This window comes from Meleagris gallopavo, chromosome 4 (assembly GCF_905368555.1).
Source record: "Meleagris gallopavo chromosome 4, MGAL_WU_HG_1.1, whole genome shotgun sequence".
Lineage (NCBI taxonomy): Eukaryota > Metazoa > Chordata > Aves > Galliformes > Phasianidae > Meleagris > Meleagris gallopavo.
Genome location: NC_139407.1, coordinates 52,995,932 through 53,022,452, shown reverse-complemented (window position 1 = coordinate 53,022,452; position 26,521 = coordinate 52,995,932). Strand labels below are relative to the sequence as shown.

Sequence of the window (26,521 nt, the reverse complement as noted above, 5' to 3'; positions counted from 1 at the left end):
GCAATTAAGAATAGCAGTAATTGAAAGTCACTTCTAGCTTATTTGATCAGAAATGCATTTTTGTGTTGTTTTTTTTTTTTTTTAATAAAAGCCCACTTTCTCTCTTTCTTTTAAAAGTCAAGTATTTGTTTACTGGGAATATGAGTTTCTGTCTCTTTCCTGTGTGGGAGCACTCCTTTATTATTGCTGTGGCAGTCATCTGAATCGATGACTTAATTTACCCATGAGTCAATTGAACAAACAAAAAAAACCCACCAAAGCTTTTAGATGTTTTTATATGTTTGTTATTAAAATGCAGCTTTATAAATTGCAGGCAGACTAGCACCTAATTTTGCCATCTTGTGTGACTTTAAAGGTTTAAGAATACTCTGTTTATGTAAAATGCTCCCTGGCTGTACGCTGCTAGCACAAGCACAGGGGGATTGACTAAGAATGGCCTCTGCATGATTTAGCTGTCCTAGAAAGTGAAAAAGAGCCTCTAATTCTCCCTCTTTTCTGGAATGTGTGTTTATTGCTGCCGTTTTTATATTCATGGGATGAAGTATTCATAAGCTTAATTACGAAACAATATACTTGAGATTGATTAATTCTAGGATACTGACAGCTCATTTTGCAACTGCTCCCAGTTAATGTTAATGTAACCACATAATTCCTGAGTGATGCAAGAAGAAAATGCCTGAAATCGAGGAAAACCTGTAATTTTGTAAAACAGGTTGGTGCCAAATAAAGCTTCGTTGAAAAGTATGTGTGTTCACAGGTTTTGTGTCATCACATCTATTGAAGAGACTAATTTTATTTGACAGTTTGGAACACTGTGTGCATGAAAACCTGCTTATGAGCTGATACCTCTTCTCTGATTTAACACTGATAATTATTTATGAATTGTTCTACAAATCTAAAAGCAGTGGATGAGACATAGTTGCATAGATGTAAGCTTACATAACTGCAGTAATTTTCTTTTAATGACTAGAAGGAGCTGCTTCCATTTTACATTTGGAAGCGTTACTGCGGTATGGAAGTTGGAGGAGGAAAAGAAATGAGAAGAGAGGAAACAGAAATGATGACGTTGTGCGTTCTTTTGTTCTTTAGTTTTTACAGAACCTTCTAAAACGTAGAAGGTTGATGTAGCTGATTTGCTGGAGCAAGAAGATGGTAGGGTATATTCCAAAGGTATTCTTTAGAAGTATGGAAGTACAGTAAAGACTTCTATAAATGGCGTTTGAAACTTTCGCTTTGGTGGGCTGAGAGTTGTATCAGTTCCTAAAGTGAGATCAGTAAATGCAATGTACAAATTCTTTATTATGTAATTACATATAAAATGGTCTGTACTTTCTCATGGGAGGTCACATTCTCCTCTCACTGTTCCTGTTGGCTGCATTGTGGTTAGTGCTACTGCTTAGTGCATTCCTGCTGAATCAATACAGCTCGCTTGTCTTCCCCCCCTCCACTCAGGAGTTTTTGGGCTGGATTTGAATTGATGTGTGGGAAGCTGTGCCAGGTGCTGTGCTGGGTGTGTGTGGGAAGGTCAGGGTAGCTCCAAGGAAGCTGGCTGGTGGGACCTGTGCTTGGTGGTGACAGAGCAGCGCAGCTGTTGCGAAGCCGTGGTCCAGCTGAGATTTGGGGCAGCTGAGACGTGAGTAGATGTCTGCTTGTCCTGACCTAATACAGACAGAGACAGTGGAGAGGTAGTGACTCAGCTGTCACAGAAGAACTTGTTGATGGGCCTGTTGAGACTGTGAAGGTATTAGTACACTTCACTGTCATTTTGCATTCAGTTTTGGCTGCATTTGGGTGACAGTCCCGTACTGTGCGAAGCTAAACTTCAGCTAAGGGTCTTAGTCTACTAATCTCTTAATTATGTTTAAGACTTGTTTTCTTGAAATCATTTTCCTTTTCAAAAGGGTTAACTTTTTTTGATTTTTTAACAATGGATTTGAGTCACTCAAGAATTAAAATACTGTGAGTTACTCACTTTTTTAACTTTTAGGAAACTTAATTATTCTGTGTTTTATTTTCTTGCACGCAGTTCCTCTCTATGAGAGTTAGAGTGTCGTCTTTGGCTTCTGTTAAATCAAGTTTGTTGAGATGAGCAAACAACTTTATGCAACCAAAACTCCTGTTTTTCCTTCTGTCTCCTGCTTCCCAGTGCATTAGGGTGTGACAGATGGGTGGGCTGAGCTGAGCTCTGCACGCAGTGTGGTGGAAGCTGGTTGAGGAGATTGGAGTGGTCCTGGCAGCCAGGGACAGTGTAAGCCCCTTAGGGACAGATTAGTGTGTTCTCCTTGGCCCTTTACTGATAGGAAGCAGTCGCTGAAGTAATGAAGCTCCTCAGCTTATGTAGTAAAGGGTAAGAAAAAGCACACAGGATTATTAACCTATTATTTTATAGAACAGTAATTAGAAATGTTGAGCTGACCAGTGACTTTCCCTGTCAAGAACCACTTATTTCATCAAGAACTGTTCAAAAGAAATACATGCATGCCTTTATGGTTAGTGAGGTTAGGCTGGCTTTTTGAGGATCTTCCTCCTTTTTAAGTTTGGTATGGTTCTTTACCACTTCCTTGTAAGTCATTCACAATTTCTGCTTCTGCGAGGTACTTTTGGCATTACTGTGAAGTGGCAATTCAAAGAAAACCATGAACCTATTTTGTGCTTTTTGTTTCTTAACTTATTTTTTATAAGTTGCCTTCTGCACAGATGATGAATGCTGCTCACCCAGCTAGGAATGGGCTGGAAGGTCTCTTTAGAGAAAGGAAGCTGTTCTCTGGATGCTGCAGACATTGATTCAGACAGGGAGAGAAAGGAAGGTTGAGCAAAGCCTCAGATACGATCATGTAGAGAAAGGTTTTTATATTGGCAGGAGCTTAGTTTTAAAAAGTATTGTTCTGAGTCTAATTTGTGACTTTTATCAAATGTTAGGCATCAGAAGCAACAGTCAGTAGGCTTTTAAAAATTGATTCTTCATGCATCTAAAACTGTTATGCTTCAGACTAAATCTTATTTGTTTGTGATCATGGTCAGTTAGTAGCCATAAAAAGCATTGTTCTATTACTCAATAGCTGTGTTCTTAATGTATTTAAAAGTTACTTTATTAAAAGGACAAGAGAGCGGGATTGGTTTTGTTGTTGTTATTAAAGGCCAGCTGGTAACTTGAATTATGGTTGAGTAGGGGACATGGAATCACTTCCTTAAGAAATAAAAATCAACCTCTCGTTTGAAATAGGTTTGCAGATAATGTGCAAGGTGAGATACAGTGGGAAATTTACAGGGCTGGAGGGAAAATAGGAATCCTAAGCACTGTACACTCAGGAAAGTAGTTGTCAATGAAAGCTGTGAATGTGAAACTCTGCTTCAGACTATTTTTGTATTAGCAGATTACCATTATTTTAGTGGCTGTGTGAACACCATGCACTAATTTTATTTTTTCTTAAGTCATTTCTTTTTTGAGTGGATGAAGATAAAAGTAATTAGCCTTATAATACACATTCCTTACGCCGCTGCAATAGCTGAGCCAGATATATTTTAGAGACTGAGTTTCTGTTGTTATGCTGATTTTTCAACATGTTAACTCTTTCAGCTGCTAAGGTAAACCTGTGCAAATTGTAGTTTTCCATGAACATTTGAGCCAGCATCAGGGAATTAGTCAAAAAGAAATAACGTGTATTTAATGGAATCTTTATAAATGGAGTCATTTTTGATGGTGTTTCTTGTACTTCGCACCATCCTACCATTTTGATGACATGCTTTAAGTTGATTATTTTTAACTTCTTTAGTATACTTGAGATTTTTGAGATGTTATATCTTCTTGCAACAGGTACCTACAGCAAATATCAAAGCAGGGAAAATACATCTACTAAAATAGATTTAGTCACTTTCTGATTCCTGAATAAGTTGTCGTTATAAGTTGTCGTTATTGGTTTTCTTGCCTTATTGTGGCACAGTTGTGCGAGTTCTCTCTCAATTGGACTTGACTTTGATTTTTAGAATCGTGAATACAATATTTACTAAATGAAGGTGTTTTTTTTTTTCCTAAATGCAGCTAGACTAGTGCAAACTGGTGAGTTTGCTTACTATTCTAAGTTGTTCAGAATTCAGCCTTTTCACTGATGACAGTGCAAGCTGTATTTAAATTGCAGTTGTACTTCTGTGATTTTCTTTTTATGGGGACTGGAAATGAGAGAGGACAATAATGAAAGCAATGTGGGAGGATGAAAGAGGTCAGAAAAGGGAGAGGGAGTTTCTAATTGAACCAGTGACCTCCAGTGAGAGGGCGTGACTAAGTGAACCATTTTTTTTCTATTGTATTTATGTCCTATTATTTGATATAGTGCCAGAAGTGTATATAGTGGTGTACAGTAGATTTGTTACATGCACATAACATGTTCCCTGTGCTTGAGGACTAGTTAGGATACAGAGCAGTACAGGATCATGCAGTACAGAGACGTGAGAGTGCGTGGTTGGTGGCATTCACCCTGGAACAGGTGGGTCTTTTTTCATTTCTTTCAAGAGAGTGAGTGCTTAGTGTATCAGTCAAAAATCCTGCTGGTTTTGTGACTTCAGGTCTGCTGTGCTTCTTGCTGCCAATGTGCCAGAGCACAGCTTGACCGCCCATCGGGTGCTCTTTGCAAGGGAGAACATCAGGAGAAGCAGAAATGCTAGTGTTGTTCACATCCCTTAAACACTGTCAAGTGGTGAGGTTTTGATTAATTTTATCTCCTTTTGTAGAGTGGATAGGAAAAGACAGTAAAGTGGATGAGTAATATTTCAAAGCAAGTTTTTTGAAGTTGGCTGTTTGTACGTTATGTGTGGATGTGAAAACCATGGCTGATTTTAAAAGTAGATCAAACTTCAGAACAAAGTCTTTGTAGCAGCGTTTATTCTAGCAGATGCTCTGTTTGGGTTCAGGGCTTAAGTACTGCTGGCTGGTGGAAGCGTGAGCCTGCTAATGACTGTGCCACGCTGCTGGTTCTTGCGTTTGTCCTGAATGGTGTGCCAGTCTGGGGCCTGCTGTGTGGCTGAGGAAAGCCTGGTGCTGATGGCTACAGTGGCTCTGAGGGATGGGGCTTCTGAACACTGTTGCAGTTGGTGGGAGCAACAGGGAAGACACGTCACTTTTTCACTAGCTGCTGTACCTCATATGTGTGATCTGATTGAAGAAATTAGAGCCTCTGAAATGCATCATCTATCTTCGGTTTTAGATACTTATGTCTTCTAATGTAAATTCTGTATGTTCTTAGCAAAAGAAATGTATGCTCTTAAGGTGCATGCATCACTGCAGAGTAATGAGTCTTCGGTGTTTTATGTATCTTTCATGGAACTGAATAATGGCCAAGGCAATATTTTCATTGAGGAAGTAGCACAGCAACATCATCTGTGGTTCTGCAAAATGGAAGGAAATAATAGAAGACCATTAGGATAGAAGACCGTATCATATTTAGGATATGAGTAGTCTAAGGAATGGAAAACTCCTTTCTCTAAAATGCTGTGTAGATAAAGCCATGGTGTAGGTTAGGTTGTGCTAGGCTATATGGCTTTATGTGATGACAAACTACGAAGATCAGTGGAGGGCAGAAGAAAAATGCCTGAGAGATGTTGGGGGATGAGAAAAGTGACTCTGTGTGGAACTGTGTGAATAATAAGGATGCGTGGAATCATGGGCTGAGTGAATAGAGTGACCGAGAAAATAATTATTTCTGTCCTATCTGTTAACAGTCTAATTTTGTTTTGATTCTTTCTTTTTAGTTAATGCTTCTTGTGTGCTGTTTGTTTAGCGCTGGATGTTACTGGTAGTACAGCCTTCTGTTTCATTTTGTGAGCTGACTTGTGGATAGTGAACATATTTTTGTTTTGGAAGAGATAAGATTTTCCTTCTGTACATCCTTCTTTTAACTGTTTTTATTGTTTGTTTATTTGCTGTTTGCATCCATGTAAAAGTTAACTGTGAAATGTTCTACTTGAACATGAATATTATTAACTGTGTTTTTCCCCAGCTTAACTGTGTTATGTATCCAATTTCTTTTGTATTAGTCACTTAAAAACTCTGTCCTTCGGGGTGATTGAGTTGTTGGTTTTTTTGATGTCAATCCTCCAGAACATCACTGAGTTGGCAATTCGTAACAATGCTGCATTTCCAACCTCAATAATAATCATCAGTAGAAATGAGGTGGACTTAAGAAATCAAATGTATCAGGTACCACCAATAGCAAATATGGAAAATGACGTGAATCAACAGATATATTTAATGTGTAATTAACAGACCAATCATAGAAGAAACCACTGTATGAAATCTTGTATTCTTTTCTCTATGCCAGCTTATGCAGGATCACAAATGGCCTTCTTTAATACCTAGGAATTCTCTTTGTGTCTGTGAAACCAACAGATGGAATATTGCTGTTTAGTGATAGATGATCTTTTCTCTAGGGAGTTGTATTCTAATGTCTGTGAGAAAATATGGTTGTGTAGGTGAGTGCAAAGAAATATTTTCAGTATTTTCATATTGTCCTCACAGAAATGAGTTCACAGGAAAATAGATTTACACTAAGAAAAAAAAAATCCTTGTTTTTAAACCTACATCTGCTGTTTTTTTTTTCTAATATTGTTGATGCAGCTTAAGTTGTAAGTAGTAAATCTACAAATTTTCACATGAAGAAGCTAGAAATATATAAGGACAAAATGAGGCTGACCCAGAATAGTTGAGTCTTGCTATGTAGATTGCAGCATACTGCTTAACCTTTATGAAATGTTTCTTATCCCCTCTTGTCGCGTTTAATGGCTTTTGGGGTACCAACTGTTCCGTAGAAATTAGAGTTGCTGGCACTCAACTTTAACCTCTCATCAGACTTCATTGTCACTTCATGTTGCTGGCGAGCAGAGGTTGGAATTTCTTATGTTCTTTCTTTCTGGCTAGCCTGGTGTATTCTGAAACATCTCTAGAGATGTTATAAAAACCTGAAGATCTTTTCATTAGGTTCCTTCTATTTCAAGCCTTGTTTTCCCCAGACCTTCTCTGAGGAAGTAAAACTTTATGCGTTTAATTTGGTATTCTTAATCATCACTATCCCCTAATAAGTATCTTGTATGTGTCTCAAAGCCAATTATTTGATGGCTTTGTTTAAGGCAAGTGAGACTTGCCACTTAGTCAGTTTCTGGGCCTTATGCTCTCTTGGATTAGTGATTGTTGTATTTCATGTCTGACAGTGATGAGAGGTTTGTGCTTCAGGAGTGCAGGAGCTGGAACTGTTGTATTGAACAGCCATGGGATGATAACTCTTTGGATAGGTTTCCTTCTGAACCCTTGTCTGTGGATTGTTTCCAGAATCCATGCTGAGGGATTACAGCCATCTACTACAGTTTATTAAAGAGTTCCTATGAAATGTTCTGCAAGTGCAGTGATACATGCTGTCATGGAGCCAGACAAATAAAAAAAATTAGTTTTGCTATTCAGGAAAAATGATAGGCCTTTGCTCTACCAGTCTAAAACACCAGCAAGTTTGAAGGTCCAGTTGGAAATGGTTTGACAGCTGGACATTTGGGAATGAAACTTCACCAATAGAATGGGCACTTTGTGCTTGTTCGAAATCTCACACTTGGTTCCTGTGCAGAGAACATGTGGTTTTCCTTTAGTTTTCCCATTATATTGGGTCTGTCTTGGCTGGAGTTAATTTTCTTCCTAGCAGCTGGTATGGTGCTGTGTTTTGAATTTGTGGCCAAGACAGCGCTGATAACGCAGCAGTGCTTTAGCTGTTGCTGACCAGCGTCAAGGCCTTCCTGCTGCTTACCCAACCTCACAGACTGGGAGTATGCAAGGGACTGGGAGGGAACGTGAGCAGGCAGATTTGAACTAACCAAAGATGTATTCCTTACTACTTAATGTCATGCTCAGCAGTGGAAGGGAGAGGGGGACTTAGGCAGTTCAGACGTATTTTGTGTGGGAGCTTGCTGGGCATCCATCAGCCTGTGGGAGGTGGCAAGTGATTGCCTTTGCATGGCTTCTCTTGTTTTCTTTCATCTTCCTCTACATTTCCTTCATTTATTAAACAGTATTTATCGCAGCCCACAAGTTTTCTTGCTTCTTATTCCTCTTTACCTCTTCCCCTGTTCCCCTGGGAGTTGGGAGAAGAGGGCAAGCAGCTGTACAGCGCTTAACTCCCTGCTGGGCTTAACTTACAATACCCGTGAAGATTCTTGCATGAGGCAAAAATAGTTGCTCATGCAAGTATCACCACAGGGATATCTGCTGTCATGTGTTTTGGAGTTCTTCAGGGTAAGTCAGGGTAAGCGTTTTGCTTTTATTTTCAGCAAGGCTTTTATGATGCCTTGGAAGCATCAGAATTTTCCATAATGTGCTTTTCAGGCCCATTCTCACCTAGCAAGTCTCAGTTTGCTGCTTATGTCTTCCCATTTTCAGTTCTCTTCCTAGTATTCCCCCCCATGCTGGCCTCACCAACACTCTCTGCTCAGCTGTTACTCCTACTGTATTCAAATATGACAGCTCCCTTTTTCTTTTTCCCTCTCTGGAGACCATTATTTAATCAATAACATCCATGCTATATGCCAAAAAGCATGTCAGGCTATCGGCTAAGTGAAGACAGAATTCTTAAGGCAAATTGTTCAAGTTTGTCTCTCTGTCTGGTTGTTGTGGAAGTTTTTTGTTGTTTTTTTTTTTTTTTTTTTTTGGTAGGCTAACCAGCTCAGTAAATAAAGGTGAATGGACTTTCTCAAGGGTTATAAAAACTTTGTTCTTAGTGAAAAGCTGGTGCTGGGAAAATGCGAAGTTCATATTCTAGGCGTGAGGATGCTCGAGCAGTTTAGTGACCACCAGTTTTCAAACTTGAGATTGGAACAGCATGGGATCTTTTCATAGTTTTGTTCTTCCAAATGGCAGAACGTTGTTGATTTTAATAAATTATTTTTCCTTCCAAAGCCTTGAAATGCAGTCACTGGTTGAGGGGGGAGAGGTCAGAATAGTTAAGGTTAGCAACAGAAGAAAGCTGGGTACTGTTAGTTGTGTCATAGAGGAACAGATAAATTTTCTTTGTTTGTGCTCTTGTGTAGATGCTAGAAATGCTGGGGTTTCCCATCCTTTCAGCAATAGAAAACTATAATCTGGTGTATCTGAGTGGGGATTCCAAATAGGATTTGACATTCTCATATTTTCTGAAAACATTTGAAATGCACCATGTATTTTGTGTCTTGTTTTACCTAACCTGAAAATATTAAAGCTGGAACAAAACAAGGTTAATATTAGTGCACTTCTTTATTTCCACAGTTAATTGAGAGGCAGGCAGGTATAGCATGTAAAGGGAATAAGTTTGTTTCCCATTGCTTGCATCTCTCAGTGGAGAAGTTTAAGTAATGAGAAACTGGGAATTGCTAAATGTAAAAGATAGATTTGAAAAGAGGAATGATTTGGGTCCTGATGTATGAGTAAAGTTATTTCTGTAGTGCAGAAGGTACAAGTGAAATTCGTGTAAACTGTCATTAGTAAAATACATGAAGTAATAGAATATAAAGTGGTGGTTGGAGAAAATACAGAACTGGGAAAATAATAGTTTGAACAGGTGCAGCTGTCTGCAGCAGAAGATTACGGCGAGCTTAATGCTTGTGCTCATGTTTGCAATTGCAAGTATGTTGGGAAAACAGTTTGCACTGAATTTGTTCCATGAATTGTAGTGTTAACTTGACTGTATGTCAGGCTTTTCAGAACATCACACCTGAAACAGTCATGGATAGTAAAGTTGGAAAGAAAAGTGAACATTCAGTTATATGTAGCTTATACTTAGATCTACACATTACATGTTTTTTGCTTGTTTAATGACCACTAGAGGAGAAAAAGATATCTTTGTAGTTTCCTTCATATTTTTTTTATCCATCAATCTGCATATTTTCAAGTTGTAGACAGAGGAGTAAGAGTAATGCTAAATATAAAAAGAAATCCCAGAAGAGTGAAATCCAAGAAAAATCCGACATGAGGAAAAGATTGCAATCGCTGCCAAGTTTGTCAGGTACCCTTGAAATAACTGAACTGGTATTTTAACATGCCAGTCACATATGAAAGGTTAAAATAGCGGCAGTCATAGCTGTACAGTGTCTGTCATTTAGCCCCAGACTGCTGATAATGTGTTTCTTGCACTTACAAATCCTTACCAACACAAAATAAAAAACCTTCTGCATGGCAGTTACTGGTGGTTTTTTTTCACTTCTGGTTGTATTGTTAATACAAGTATCTATAGCAAATTGAAAATGTATGGAAAGAGCAAACCAGATGAACAATTAAATGCATGAGAGCTGCTCTGACAGTCTGAACGTAATGCCTCCTGTCTTATGATGTTGGCTCACAATGTCAGAGGCAGATATTGGTGTTACGACAGTAGAGGTTGAACCTTCCCACCAATATTCCATTACATTTTGTTGCTGTGTGACAGATGGCAGCAGGGGGCAGTCTGACCTATGACGTCTGACACAGAGGTGTGTATGAAGCAAAGGTGTGTCATTGAATTCTGCTGTGTGAAAAAATTGGCACTGACTGACATTCATCAATTCTTGCTGAATGTTTATGGAGACCCAGTAACGGATGAACAGTGTGATGATGGGTGGTGCATTTCAGCAGTGGTGACAGCAATGTATAGAACAAATCATGTTCTTGATGGTCATTCGCACCACAAAATGAAGAGTGTCTTTCTTGATCAGCTCATCCATGTATATAGGTGGTGTGTGACCAGGCAGCTGTGTATGTAGCTGAGTGTTGGCTTCTGTTTGTTGAAACAAGATAGCAACATTGAAATATCACAAGTTCTTTATGCCTGATCCCATGAATACTTACACAGGGTCTGAGAAAACACCTTACGCAAGTCTGTCTGGACCTATTAAACCAGTTTCCTGGATCATGTCACTATCAGTGACGAGACATACTATTACCACTACAAGCCTGAGTCAAAACGGTGGTCCATGGAGTGTGACAATTCCCCATTGAAGAGAAAGTTCAAGATAACCTCGGCAGGTAAAGCACTATCTTTTGGGATAGGAAAGTGGTGATTCGTTTGGATTTCCTGGTCGCTGAACAAACCGTCAACTTTGACTGCATCACAATGCTGACTAAGCTGAAGACTTGAACTTCCAGAGTCAGGCCAGAGAAAAAGACAACCTTTATTGCAACACGATAATGCCAGGTCATGTTCCAGTTTGAAGACCATGGAGCAGATTGCCAGTCTTGGACTGTCCTACCACATCCACTGTACAGTCCAGGATTTGATTCCTTCAGTATTCTGTCTCTTTGTGCTGATGAAAGACAGACTGTATGGGCAATGTTCTCCTAGTAAGAACACTGTTATAGCAGCTGTGAAACAGTGGGTCACCTCCCCTGGTGCAGATTTTTATGAGTGGCTCTTGTTCATTGCTGGCAAAAATACATAGCTAATGGTGGTGACTGTGTTGAAAAAGTATTTTATAGCTGAGAATTTGCTCTATCAAGTAGTGTTATTATGTACGCTCTATCTGTTGTTATTTCCATGGAAATAAATAGGAGGCATTACTTTTAGAGCAACCTATGTAATACACCTGCTACTTTGTCTTGTTTCATGTCTTATTTATTTATCTTGTGTTATGCAGTGTGACTAAAAAGTTGGTATCTGGATATAATGGCTGGTATGGGATATATTGTGTTCATGTCAGTGTGTGGGATGGTACAGGAATGTGCTGGTTATTAATATCAAGGGTAGGATGCACAATGACCAGTCATTGCTCAGCATCTCTGCTCCCTGGTGGCAGTGACAGGACCCACGGGAATGGTGTGGAGCTGCGTCAGGGGAGGGTCTAGATGGGGATTGGGAAAAGATTCTTCACCACAAAGTGGTTTGCCTCTGAAACAGGCTCCCCAGGTCAACAAGCTGCCTGAGTTCAGGAAGTGTTTGGACAACTCTCAGACATAAAGTTTGAATTTGGGGTGGTTCTTCATGTAGTCAGGAGTTGGATTCAATGATCCTTGTGGTTTCCTTCCAACTGGGGATGTTCTGTAAGGTGACATTGTTGAAGAGGTAGAAGCTGAATCTAGTTAGTCAAAAACTGAATCACAGTAAATATTTGTGACTGCCTCCTGTTCTACCTTGCCCCATATGGACAGTGAAAGAGTAGCAAAAGATTCACTGAACTCAGTTTGTGACTGTTCAGAAGATTCATGTTGCTACAGGCAGCGCCTGTATTCACAAGGTGATTAGAGTGAAACCATTAAATTCAGTTTGGATGAGCAGGCTGGGGGAAGCTGGTATGTGGCTGATGGTGGTGCAGTACAGTAACTGGAGCTCGGTTTCTGGTCCTGTTGGTGGGCAGCAGGGGGACCCTGTGCATCTCTGGTGTGACTCAGTGCTGTCTCTGAGGAAGGGGCCTGTTGGTACTTAGAGGATGGGATTTATTATGTTGCAGTAATTGCAACTGTTCTGTTTCTGTGTAGGTTTGTACAGTTTTTTTAGGCTGCAATTAGTGTACTTGCAAGGGGAATTAATCTACTGCTTACAGAGCTGTGCATGAGTAGATGTTGCCTTAAAGAATGAGCAGTCTTGTCTGTGGTTTCTGTGTGTCATGTGGTTTCAGCTGTCCTTGTGTCCTCATCTTGGATTGGAGCTGTTGGCTGTGGTGCAAGTACCATGTGCATATTGCCTCCTTTGCTTCATGTAGGCACCTCTTCACTTTTTTCTTTATGAATTAAAAGGTGCAGAGTGATTGAATGTCATTCTACTCAAAGTGAGACAGCTAATCTATGGGGTTTTGTTTGTCTGTAGAGAATAGCTTAAGGGTAATCTGTTGTCTAGTCGGTGAGTCACAGAGAGATGAATCCTCTGCCATATGTACTGCTCCCACATTATGGAGGGGATGGAACTACAGAGGCACAGAGGGGTGGGGGCACACACCTTCTGTTAGTTGAGGGGTGGGGGGAGGTGTCAGTGGCTCTGATGTGCCTGGGAGGTGAAGGTCAGCATGCCTGCAAAAGATAGGTGGTAGGAGACATTAAGGTTTGGGAGCCTGACTTTCTCATTATAGCACCTGCCCATGCATATATAACTGATGCTGTTGCCAAAGTTCAAAGCTGTTAGGGATTTTTAGTTAGTTTTCTGCATAACAAATGTGACAATGCAGTGATGCATACCACAGAGAAAAATGTGAAGTACATGTTTTTGTGTATTTTAAATTTCAAGATCCGCTGGACAAGTTGTGCAGCAAGAATTTGTCGTTGTTTTCTTTTAGCTTAAAATAAGGCAAGTAAGTGAGCAATACACCAATAAAATATGAATGGAGCTTAAGTCTGTTCAGATGCATTTAATTTTGTTGTTTAAACTGAAAAGAAAAAAAAAAACACCCTTAATTTGTCTTAATCTTCTACTTAGCTCTTCTGTATAGAGGGACCACAATGCAGATTTCTTGAGACATGAAAAATAACTTAGAACCCTGCACCCTGCTGAATGTTCTTGTCACTGCCTTTTAGCAGAGACTGTTTTGCTTACCAGTGAAAATTACATGAGCTATGTATTTACACTTTGCACATCTGGAGAATTACTGAAATGAAATTGGAATGTATCAAGTCATTCAGGGCAGATGGACTGTGCAAATGGTTAAATGATGCAAGAAGAAGTTCCCCATCCTAGCTCTTGGCCTGGGAAGCCTCCAGCGCTGGCGTAGGGAAATATCAGAGGTGGGTTTTTCATTAGCCAGGAAGCACAAAGGGAAAGATATGCCCGCGTATCAAAGAGCTGGGCAAGTTGCGGCGATATTTACGAGCGCTGGCAGCAGATGCGTTCTCTTATGCCCTGGTTTATTTTTAGATAGAAAAGTGTTAAGCTAAGCCTGTTAGATGTTTGTCTTAAAGCTGATAAGTGCTTTTTTTTTTTTTTTTTTCCCCTTTTCTTTGTCCTCATTTTAGCTTGTGGTTGTACTTCCTTAGCAGGTTGAGCAGATGTACATCGCAGATGTACATTGCTGCTACAGCTTTACTTTTTATTTTTGCAGGTCTTTTACCTGACTTTTTTGTTAGTGAAAATGGGTCTGTCTGATGGAACTCAGTCTCAACTAGCGTAAGATAACTTTTGGAAAGCTTGCATAAAGAACATAGTCTCTCTCAAGAGCGATATAAAAGCACTAGAGGAAATACAGCTGCCTGAAAACACTTTATGACTAAAAAGCATTCAATATATAGCAGGATATTTCTTGCTTATAATTTGCTATGTTTCACAAGAGAGATTTTTTGGTATAATTTTGTATGAACACGCATGAAATACTTTGCAATCCTTTTTTGCAAGAAGTAGTAAGAAGAAGCAGATTTCTAAGAAGTTACCCTAATAAGGAGAATTCACGACAATTTGTCAGTTTGGCCTGTTAATTTCTATTTGTAGATAATTTTGCCTGTTCTGGTTAATGCTGTGGCAGAGAGCTTCTGATTATTTACGTAGTTGTGATATCTTAACTTTGCGAAAGCAGTTTAGAGAAAAAGTAACTTGCAGAAAGTGTAATAAAAAGTCAGGAGGGAGATGCTGGAAACGTTTTTTTAAATAATTTTAAGATAAATGAAAGACTTGCTTTGCGTACAGCTAATGTAAATGAATTTTTTTTTATTATTTGTGGATATTCAGCAGGGAAATTTGTCTGTTCTGATTAAAAAGTGCCTCTGCTTTTGCTGGAAAAGCAGTTGGAAGGAGGCATAGTCTAGCTAGAAAACTACAATGAAAATACACCAGTATGTTTTCAGAGATCGTAAAATTGGGCTAATATTTCACTGAAAAACTATGACTAAACATTTTGGTTTTAAATTAACAACTTCTTCTTTTTTCAGGAAATTTGGAGAGCGACCTCAACTGAAACGGCTCACCAGGTAAGCAATAAAGCAGTTCATTTTTTTTGAACAGTATTCTCAAGTTACCTTCTCTATCCCCCAGAGGATTTCCAAGTTTTAAAAAAAAAGTGAATTGTTTATCCTAGAATTTAAAATGTGAAAGCTTTTTAAAAAAAAAAAAAAAGTAATCGTTGTATGCAGTCAGCAGCCAGAACTAAAAATTTGAACAGTCAGTAGTTTAATATGATAATCAAAATGCCTTTTTTTTTTTTTTTTTAAATTGTATTGGATTCAGATATCAGTTATTGTAGATTATTCTGTTGGATGTGAATCTGCTTAGTTTTAAATAACCAGGAATGAGCTGGATATCTTTTACTGGGTAAAAGTAATTTGTGAGGCCATACAAAATGGCATTCTTTACTGCCAAAATTCGGCTATTATCTCAGTGCTGTCATGCTCCAGGTATGGGCAAAATTAACACAGTGCTGTCAAGGAGTGGTCTTAACCAGTTTCTGGTAAAGCCTAAACAGAGGTAACATTGAATAGTACCATCATCAGATCAAAGAGGCTGTGGAGTAGTGTGCCTCAACTGCTTCTTGGCTGTTTGAGGAGCATTTGTACTACATGCTGTCAGAACTTATCAAACTGTAATAATACAGTCAGTGCAAACATTTACTATTCTGTGCCACAAACTGTGCCCATCAAAAGAGCTACTATGTTTAAAATCCTCTGCAGTGTATAAGATTCGCAGTTTCTTTGTTTGATGTGATAGTATTGCTGTATAAAAACATGGAAGCCGATTGTTTGTCTGGCCTACATCTTTTTGAATGAAATTATAGAATCACAGAGTCATTTGAGTTGGAAGGGACCCTTAAAAGTTTTCTGGCCCAAGTCCTTGCAACGAACAGGGACACCTACAGGTCTAAAACCTGGTCTTCAGGTTGCTCAGAGCCCCATCCAGTCTGATCTTGAATGTCTCTGGGTATGGAATATCCACCATTGCTCTGGGCAACCTGTACCAGTGCTACATTATCCTAATTCTAAAAAGCTGTTTCCTTTTATCAATTCTAAATCTCCTCTCTCTTAGTTTGAAACTATTTCTCTTCATCCTATCAAATTATGATATTTTATGTAAAGTGTGGCAGGAAAACATAAGCATTTGTGTTGGGAATATTTCTCGTTGCCTTTCTGAATAAGTTTCAGATTAGCTTGTGTGATTATTTAACTTATTATTAAACTGTTCTGTAATGACTTAAAAGCGATTGAACAAACAGTACTGTTTTCTTTTGACTTAACTATTTTCAGGGATATTTAAACATACTGGTATAAGTCATAAAAATCTATTTTCATTTCGAGCATTAACAGCTGTTGGTGTCAACCTGAAGTTAATGATAACATTTACCTTCTATGATTTAACAACGACATAATTGACTATCTAGTCATGTCATTTAACTTATGTTGTGATGAGTTGGATTAGTTAGTGTAGGAACTCTTTTATATGCAGGACTTCAGCTATTAGATATGCCAAGTAGATTTTCCTGCTGTCAAAGGATATGCATCTAGGAGCTACTTGCCATCCTGGAAAGCAGTAACATATAAACTTTGTGCTGATAAAGAGGAGCTAGAAGCAAAAGCAGCCTAAGTTTTTTTTTCTCTTGAAGAGAAAAATGCTAAAAATACAAGGAGTCACCCATTTTTAAGAGTGCAATTTTTCTGTAATGCTTTAAAAAAAAAAAGTGTAAACCCTTAAAGGCATTTAATTCACTTATTGTGAGATTATTCTGCTTTTTTGTTTAGGCAGTCCTGTTAGCCTAATAATGTATTCAGCCTCGTGCTAACTCTCCAGTGTAACATGGAACATATTTTCAGGCATGTACTTCATAGAAAATGCTGAAACTTTCTTTTTCGTTGTGTTATACAAGTTCCTTGACAATAAAAATACTACTTCCATTCATTCTGAGCTAGTTGTTTTTGTGACAAGGTGTAAATTGCAATAGTAGAGCCTTTGTGGAGAGGTTTGTCATTTAATAACAAAAGAAACCTTGTGAGAATTGCGATGTTTTTCTTTTATCAGTGGGAGGAGCTGGAGGGGAACATTCCTGGTTCTCTTAGGAGCTCAGATTGTACAGATATGCTGTAGCAACACATTAATAGAAGAGGCAGTATTTGTTCCTAACACAGTGCTAAAGAAACATTAGGTAGCACCTAGCATTTTAGTGAGTGGATTGCTGGCGCTGAGCTGCTGTTTAATGGTAGTCAAGCCAAAGGTTTTTAATATGACAGTTGTTATTTAGTGTGACTGTGTTATTCATAGAAAATTTCAAATTGTCAGATGAAAAGTTGCTAACTTACTTAAATGCAGCTAATATGTTAAATAAGAATAACTTCACAATGAAATACATTTTATGCCTTAAAACATTTGTGTACAGTGATTGTAAATAGTATCTGTATAGTTTAAGGCAGTTCTTGTAATTTATGCTGTCATGGATAAACATCAGTTTTACCAATGTCAAGTGTAAATAGATCAAGTTAATCCAACTTTGGGATCTTTGCTCCTATATTCTCCTGTTCACAAAGAATCTAGCGCACTGATCCAGGTCTTAGGCAGACATGGCCAGTGCAAGAGTTTACAAAACATCATTAGCAAAGCTGGGCTGTAATTTCCTCTGTTGTCCTCTCATAGAATCATAGAATCACCAAGGTTGGAAAAGACCCACAAGATCACCCAGTCCAACCATCCACTGATTACCAACAGTGCTCACTAACTCATGTCCCTCAACACAACACCTGAACATTCCTCGAACACCTCTAGGGTCGGTGACTCCACCGCTTCCCTGGGCAGCCCATTTCAGTGCCTGACCACTCTTTTGGAAGAGTAGTATTTCTTCATGTCCAGCCTGAATCTCCCTGTTGCCACATGAGCCCATTCCCTCTAGTTCTGTCACTGGTTACATGAGAGAAGAGGCTGACCCCCAGCCCACTACAACCTCCCTTTAAGTAGTTACAGAGATTGATAAGGTCTCCCCTGAGCCTCTTTTTCTCAAGACTGAACAATCACAGCTTCCTCAGTCCTCTTAATGCCTGTGCTCCAGACCCCTTACCAGCTTAGTTGTCCTTCTCTGGATGTGCTTCAGAGCATCGATGTCTTTCTTGCAGTGAGGCTCCCAAAAATGAGTACATCTACTTGTTTTCCTCTGTGAAACTGTATGTGGGGGATTTCTTCTGGAAAAAAAATTTGTGGATTTTTTTCACTGGAAAAGTTTTACAAAGACTCCAAGACATTGGTTTATTTTGGTATTTCTGACCTGTCTAAAGGGAATTCAACAGTTGGGTGCAGTTTGCAAAAAAAAAAAAAAAAAAAAAAAAAAAAAAAAATCCTCTTCTGTAAGGTTTAATCTCTTTATGACTTCCTGTTAAATTCAGAGTTTGTTTCTATGGTTGGTAACTTTGAAGATGAGTGTGCTGATGGGCATTCAACCTGCAAAAAGCTCCTCCAGGGACTTAAAAATAATCTGTCAGCACTCTTACACAGCTAAACCCCAGGCTGTTGAATTTGGCGTGATCCTTTGTGAATAGTTAGATTGATATACGGAAGAATGATAGGGAGTATTGTTTTCTTATTTCTCTCAAGGAATGTCTTTTGGTGTGTCTGATGTAATTATAGCTTTTATATGACTTCTGTCACTACAGTGATGATGAATGATAGAAAATCTTTTTTTTTAATCTTTTTTTTTTTTTTACTTGATTGTATGCATGAAATTGAAATCTTTCTCTAGAAATCTAGATCAAACAAAGAATGTAAATTTTTACTTCATAACCGAAAGAAAACTGACACGGATGACAAAAGCATCAATTCAGTTAATAATGTTTAAAAAAAAAAAAAAAAGGCAAAAAACCCCACAATGTTTTCTGTTCAGCCAATATAGAAAGTGTGTTCTAATCAAGTATTTATAGCACGGCATTTTATAAAATCAAACATTGAGAGTGGTGTAGTGAAGGACATTGAAATGATTTTATGTCACAAATTTTTTTTTTCTGAAAAATGTAGTGGTAAGTATAAATGACCACAAACGATTGCTGCGGTGCTGTCTTGATACATGATAATTGCAGAGTGAAAGGAAGCAACTGTCTTAGGAAAAAAAAACCCACATCTATCTTATTAATATACAGACAGTTGTCTTTTTTTTTTAAATTCCAGGTGAATTTTTTGTTTTTTATTTTGTCCTAAAGCTGACCTTGAGTTACTGTAATTATAAATAAAACCAAAAGAACTTTCAAAACTTATTTTGTCCTTTAATTTTTAGGGAAGCAATGCGAAATTACCTTAAGGAGCGAGGTGATCAAACAGTACTAATACTCCATGCAAAAGTTGCTCAGAAATCATATGGAAATGAAAAAAGGTAAGTCCCTCTCTGACTTCCATCCACATTTGCAAGCTAGGGAAACTGAAGTGTGTGGTCTGATGTCCGTTACATGATTCCTCAGGTTGTACTGTAGTCAGAAGAAGATTAAATGAGATGAAAGGTGTACAGATAAATGCTACAGGCTTGCAGCACGGTACATAATTGTGGCATTCAACTTAGCTATGCCTGTTTTCTGCCTACAGATTTTCTTGTCTGTGGGTGCTTTTTCTTCCATTGGACTAAAATGGCTCTAATGGTGCTTTGATGGATCTGGGATGCATTGAAAAGAGCATGGTCAGCAGGTCGAGGGAGGTGACCCTCTCCCTCTACTCTGCCCTTCTGAGTTTAGAATACTGTTTCCAGTTCTTGGCTCTCCAGTTGAAGAAAAAAAAAAAAAAGACAGGTATCTCCTAGAAAGAGTCCAGCAGAGAGCTGCAAAGATGATAAATATCCTGGAGCATCTCTCATATGAGGAAAGGCTGAGTAACCTGGGTCTTTTCAGTCTGGGGAAAAGATGACAGGATCTGATCAATGTTTATAGATACTTAAAGGGAGGTGTGAAGCAAATGCATGAGGCCAGGCTCTTCTCGGTGGTGCATAGCCAAGGACAAGGAGTAGCGGCCTGAAACTTGAACATAGGAAATTCCATACAAACACATGGAAGAACTTCTTTATGGTAAGGGTGATGGAGCACTGGAACAGGTTACCCAGTGAAGTTGTGGAGTCTCCTTCTATGGAGATATTCAAGACCCATCGGGATGCCTACCTTTGTGACCTATTGTAGAGTACCTGTCTTAGCATTGGGATTGGACTTGGTCTCTTGAGGCCCCTTCCACCCTCTGCAATTCTTTGATTCTGTGATGTGATTTTCAAGGAGGTTCTTACTTATTTCGTTGCTTTCCAAAAGGGATACTGAAGACGTAAGCTGGGTCCTTTCTTGACCTCCCATCTCAGTAGTAGAACTGTACACCGTACAGCTGCTTGTCTAGTCTTTCACTGGTTGGATTTCTTAATTATAGGCATCTTCTTGAAGAGTAGAAAGAACCTTTTGTGATGATTGAAGGTATAATTGAACTTTTTTTTTTTTTGCAGATTAGCTTGATGATGATCTCACTTTATTGTCTAACTTTAAGTCAAATATTGGAGGGAAGAGAAATACAAACTGAGGAAGCCTAAATGATTTAACAATTCCTCATCGTTTTATAGTAAAAAATAAGACTCCTAATATATATATTTTTAAAATTTCCATTTTTAAGTCTGGAGTAGATATGGTGAATGTTCGTGGCTGTTCGTGGAGGATTTTTTTTCCCCAAGTAATTTCAAAGTGGTTTGAGTTTTGTTACAATTTGCATAATGGGTAAATAACAATCTACAGGAAGGCATAAGAATGAATGAATGAAAAAGATGTGCATAGTTAAGACTCACTGCATATGATTTCAGCATGTTACTTACCTAAAATGAGATGTGTGCCAGCTGATAAAAAAAAAAAAACAAATTTCCAAGCAGCGTGTTTGTAACTTCAGTCTGTTTCTTCTGGGTCAGTTTATGAGAGCAGGAACATTTTGCAAACCTGCCCTGTCTTTTCTAGAGATCAAATTGCATCAAAAGAAGGAATAAAATAAAAAGATAAAGCACATTTTTAATTTTGATTATTGAAAGTTTCACTGGAGTTTGGAAATCTTCAAATGTTCTGAAGAACATAGGGCAGAGCCTCAAAATATTTGCTAATACTATTTGGAAACTCCTATGTAGATTTCATAGTCAATGCTGCCTTAAATTCCCATTGCCTGGAATATATGTGTATACCACATTTGATGCTGCTGTAGTCACTTTGACACATACATTGCCTAAATTTTCAGGTATTGATAACTCTGTAAATTAGTAGTTAGCTTTTCACTGCTTGAAAACTAAAATGAGGCATTTTTACTGTCTCCAATTTCATGAAACACAATTCAGTTGTCTAACTTAGCACCACTGTGTTTGTTCACAAGATTCACTGCTCAGAAAAGGAAGCATGTCAGTGAAATTTAGGGGGTTTCGGAGTTTTGCAAAATAAGTCAGGAAAACAGGTGTGTGTTATAATATAATGATGACCTGATTGCCTTTCTGGTACAGAGATGGAATAGATGTTTGGAATATATGCTGAAAATTCTTTTTTCAGTTAAAACATTTTTATTTTCACTATTTTATTAAACCATCTTTTAGACTATCTCTGGTACAGTTCTGATAGCTCCTTCTGATAGACTGTTAGCATGACTATTGGCATCTTGTTATCTAGATGCTCAGCATAAACAGGAATGCTAGTTATTGTTTGCATCCTTGTGTGCCCCCAAGTTATGCACTTTGTGCAACTGATTGATTAGCTTCTTTTTTTTTTTATTTCTTGTTATATTCATAGCAGAAAGTTCCTTTGTTTTTTCGTATTGCTGGACTGAGGAGAATTAGTAAAATTTTAAGGCTGCTGTATTCAACTGATTTATCAGATATTCACTCTTTTTATGCTAAAAATGGCTTTTCTGAAGTGAGTTATTTAGTATTCATCTCTATAGATGAGCCTACCCCTTTAACAGGCAGAATTCCAGGTTTTCCAAAGTATGGCATGCATATAATCTAGTTAAGTTTTGATCCATAAAGAGTAAGTTATGTTGCGCTGTCTTTGTAAGTAAGCATTAACTCACAAAAGACACTATTTCTCAAGTAATGTATCCTTTAAGTAAATACAGGGTCTAAAACTGCCATCCACCTTCTGTTCCACTCTTTAAATTTTGCATACTGGGAGGTGATGAAAAGTATTTATCATATTAAACTTCGCATGGCACAGTTCAAAAGTCCAGCGCAATAATGGTTTTCCTGTGTTCTTATGAATATAAAGTAAATTACTCTGAACGCTCTCTGTAACCTGTACAGATCTAGTGCAGTATGGTGTAGTTTAAACTTAAGTGAAGACTTCCTGTGTTAAATTGAGAATGCTCCTGATACTTGTCCCTAATTAATGGTGTGCTATTGAAGGGAGGGTTCTTCTTTGAGGGCACCTTGTTAGCCTTGCTCTTTCCTAAGTTAATGTTGTTTAGTTGAATTAAGAAGTTCAGTAGTAAGAAGCCCAGTGCTGGCCTTGAGCTGAATTTAAGAATTTTTGTCTGATGTTTCATGCTGGGTGGCTGTCATTTTTCAGAGGCATTCAACTGATAGAGGCGCTCAGGTCACCTTTAGACCTAATGAGTGTAGGTGTTTGACGTGTGCTTGTGTTCTTCCACTCATGTGTACTTACTGTTGGCTGAGATTTCTCTCTTCAGTGGTTATCCTACTAGTATAACGGTCACAGTTTGAACAGCATGAACATTCAACAGTTTGAAGGACTGAAGTGTTTTGGATTCCAAGATGTAGTTTGTCAAAGATTGTGAGCCAGATTGGTACTTGTGGGTTGTATGCTACTCAGCATTAAAAAAATTCTCACTGCTGATTAGCCTTGAGAATGTTCTGGTTGCATCTTGCTGTTAGTGTAAGAGCTTCTGCAATTTCTGCTGAAATATTTTCCTTCCCTGCACTGTGTTGTTGAGAGCATAGCCTTTTCTAGTGCTTACCCTGTGGCTCCACTGCTTTATCCGTAGCATTCTAGCACCTAGTTATGTTTCATTTGTTTCTTTTTTTTTTTTTAATGGATATTGTCAGTTCATTCTGCTTTCCTAAGAAGGAAGACAGTGTTTTCATGCTCAAAATAATGTGGGTAATTGACAAACAATTTCTGCCTTGACTGACTCCAAACTGACTGACTGGTACAAAGAACCATCTTCCCTGCTGTTGTCACTGTGAAGTTAAAGAAGACAAGGTGGTAGGCACAGTTTTCTGAAAGATGACCTCAGGAATGTCTTATCATAGAATCCTAAAATGGCTTGGGTTGGAAGGGGCCTCAAAGAGTATCAAGTTTTCAACCCCTTCGCTTCAGGCAGAATTGCCAACCACTAGATCAAGTACTAGATCAGCTTGCCCCTGTCAAACCTGGCTTTGAACATCTCCAGGGCCGGGGTTTAAAACCATTCCCCCTTTCCTTGTCTACCCTTGTATAAAATGTATTTCCCTCCTGTTTATAATTTCATTATAAATATTGGAAGTGCACAATGAGGTATCCCCGCCACCTTCTCTTCTCCAGGCTAAGTTCAGCTCCTTCAGCATGTCTTCATAGGAGAGGTGCTCCAGCCCTCTGGTCATCCTCATGGCCTTCCTCTGGACCCTTTGCAGGGTCTTGGATATTTTGAAAAAGCTAACCTTTGTGAGCAGAATCCTGTGGTTTGAAAATAGAACTGAGTATATCAGAAGTAGCTAGCAAAGACATGAGCTGATTTTAGCTTCTTGCTATCCTTTACAGCCTTGGTAAGTTCAATAAGGATGGCTTCTCTACTAATATATCATATTTTCTCTGTATTTATTGGCTTTAGTTGACTGAAGGGGCTGGGGGAATGTTTTTTTCTCCTTCGTGATTGTCTAATTAAAAACAATATTCCAGGTGGTGCCAAAGACTCAAATCTATTCCACTTTTGCTTGTTACTGTTAAGGCTCGGAAACCATTAGAAATTTTGTTTTTCCCTTGAAGACATTTGGAATAAAAGAGAGCATCCTTAGATACCTCAGCTTGGTGTTCTTGCCATGGAAAAACATTCACTTTCTGGTCTGATGGACCAGATCTGTCAGGAAAAAAATGAATACCAGCTTGCTTTTGTTTCCTGTAGTGAGTTTCTAAGCTTAGTGGCTTAACATGAAGTTGGTAATGCTGTGGCCTTTTCTTGGCTAAGTTCTCTATGAAATTAGGCCCTTGAAAGACAGCACTCTGTGGAAGCCCTTTTCTCCTTTGAGGTAGATCCCCTGATCCTTCCTGACTAATGTCTCACAACATCAGCTTAGTTGATAACAGCATCAACTACCCATTGATGACAACATCAACTACTCATCATTTTAATTATTGGAAGTTGTATAGGGAAAGCATCTTACATAAGGTAAACTATGAGTTTACAAGAGCACTAAGTACATGTTGTCATTAAATATACGAAGTATTTTCGGAGACCTGGCATCTGAAAGTGTTATCCTGGCTCAGTCTGTCAACTACTGTGTTTTAAATCAGCAAATAGGAGATACTGAATCAGCATCTTGTCCAGAAACACTAACAGACACAGAATGGGTTTTGTTCACAAAAGATATTCCTGGTTGCTATACTTGATTAATGGAAGAGCTTACAGAGTTCATCTCTAATAGATATTTGTGGTTTCCAAATCAATCATGGGTGAATGTACTTTTTTGCTTTACTGCTGATTAAATAGAGTTATCAGTTTACTTGCAGCATAGAGAAAAGTTAGTAAGAAGATGTTATAAATCCTGATAGGCAGTTGCATCCTTCATGATTTTCCACCATTACTTCTTGTACTAAAAATTCTGACCAAACTCAGAGCAACCAGAGGCGGCTGCCTTTCCCCTTAGCACCTATCATTTTCTTCTTACTGCAGGTCAGATTAATACTTCAGAAGAATTTTTGCCTCCCACTCAGTCTTATTTTAGTTTGTGGTTAAAGAAAAAAGAGGTAGGCTCTGTAAATCAAAAGTTGAAGGAAGAATAGTTTCATTTGTTCCATCAAACATTGTCCTACCATTTTTCCCATCACCAATACTGGAAATTACCTACATGGGTTGTTTTGGGGAGGTGATTTTCTTTCTCTTTTTTTTCCCTCTTCATGGGTATCTGAAAGCCAACCTCTCATGTGAACGTTTATAATGCTGTTTACATGGAAAGTGTTTTATTAATTAGAAATTTTCTCTAATAGTTATTTTAAACGTACCTAAGTCACATTATTTAATACCCTCTGATAATTAGAAATAAAATACTTGCAGCTATTATTCAAACTTGGAAAACTGTTGGAAATAAAGTTTATAATTAACCTTTTCTATACATGAGTGCTTGTGGTTGTAAATGTGAAGTGACAGAGAAGGAAATTTGTTCAGACTGTGATCACTCGCTCTTTCCTTGTTTTGTAGGTTTAGCCTGTCATGAAATGATCTAAGTGAGAGTTTCTTTCTTTGTTTGGTAATATGGAGTCTTCCAGTGTTTTTCTCTGTCTTAGTTTATAAAGACGAAAAACTTGTTTCTAATGGGTCTTCCCTGCCACCTCGTGGCCGTAGGTATGTAAAGGTCTTGATTTAGAATAAAGTCGAAATGAAAATCGGTTTGATTAAAAAAAAGTTTGGGATTTTTTTGTCTTCTAACCAGTAATATAAATACAAGATTTTATCTTGAACTGATGGACCTCTTACTTCCAGATTCTCAAAGAAAAAAGTAGGCCTCCTACACATGACATGATGAGTATAATAATATGGCCATAATCATTGTGCTAGCTTTTTGGGTTTTTTTCCCCCGTTTTCCTACAACAGTCCAGAACTTTCAGCCGTCAGTAGCTGATCTTCAGAAAAGGGTTTTTAGCAACAGCTATGGTATTTGCATCTAGGTATGGGCTGAAAAATGTAATATGAATTATGTTGTTTCTGTAAACACCTTAAATTTCGATACTTTACTGTTACTTTAGCCATTGTCATTGTGTACTTTCCCTTGCAAATGTAAATTCTCTTAAGATTGTCCTTCCTATTTGGTAAGCACTTGAGAGAAATTAGGTTACGTAGTCTGTATTGATGTAATTTATGAAATGAGTGCAGGTGAAAAGTAGGGAATGCATTACTGGTTCGGTGATCAAAATTCTGTAGTAGGGAGGGAAATACTTGGCTAAGTATGTAAGAGATTTCCATAAGGATATTAAATATGCCCTGCAGAGACAGTCAGCATTGTCACTAAGAAAGCTGGAACAGATGTCGGATAGCAAAAAGTGAGAAAAATACATGTAATAAGCTAAGGAAGTGGTATATGTTATATGCTGTTTCATAAGAAATATTTATTATTATTTACTGTTTCTGTTTGAGGTAGTTTTCAACTTCACAGAATCACAGAATGGCCAGGGTTGGAAGGGATCTCAAGGATCATGAATCTCCAACCCCCCTGCCACATGCAGGGCCACCAACCTCCCCATTTAATACCAGACCAGGCTGCTCAGGGCCCCATCCAATCTGGCCTTGAACACTTCCGGGGACATCCACAACCTCTCTGGGCAGCCTGTTCCAATACCTCACCACTCTCTCTGTAAAGAATTTCCCCCTGACATCCAACCTAAATCTCCCCTCCCTCAACTTAAAACCATTTCCCCTTGTCTTGCAGTTATCAACCCTTTCAAAGAGTTGATTCCCCTCCCCTCTGTAGGCTCCCTTTAGGTATTGAA

General features: G+C 38.4%; 1 protein-coding gene across 3 annotated transcripts in view; it reads left to right on the top strand.

Moving 5' to 3' along the window:
• The window catches only part of RBPJ (recombination signal binding protein for immunoglobulin kappa J region), a 94,496-nt gene that overhangs the window by 52,074 nt on the left and 15,901 nt on the right, over positions 1 to 26,521 (top strand). For all 3 annotated transcript variants that reach the window (XM_010710320.4, XM_085223353.1, XM_085223354.1), the window contains exons 2-3: positions 14,816 to 14,854; positions 19,120 to 19,215. In XM_010710320.4, coding sequence (XP_010708622.2) covers positions 14,816 to 14,854; positions 19,120 to 19,215 — 135 coding nt within the window. The remainder of the gene's footprint in view (positions 1 to 14,815; positions 14,855 to 19,119; positions 19,216 to 26,521) is intronic.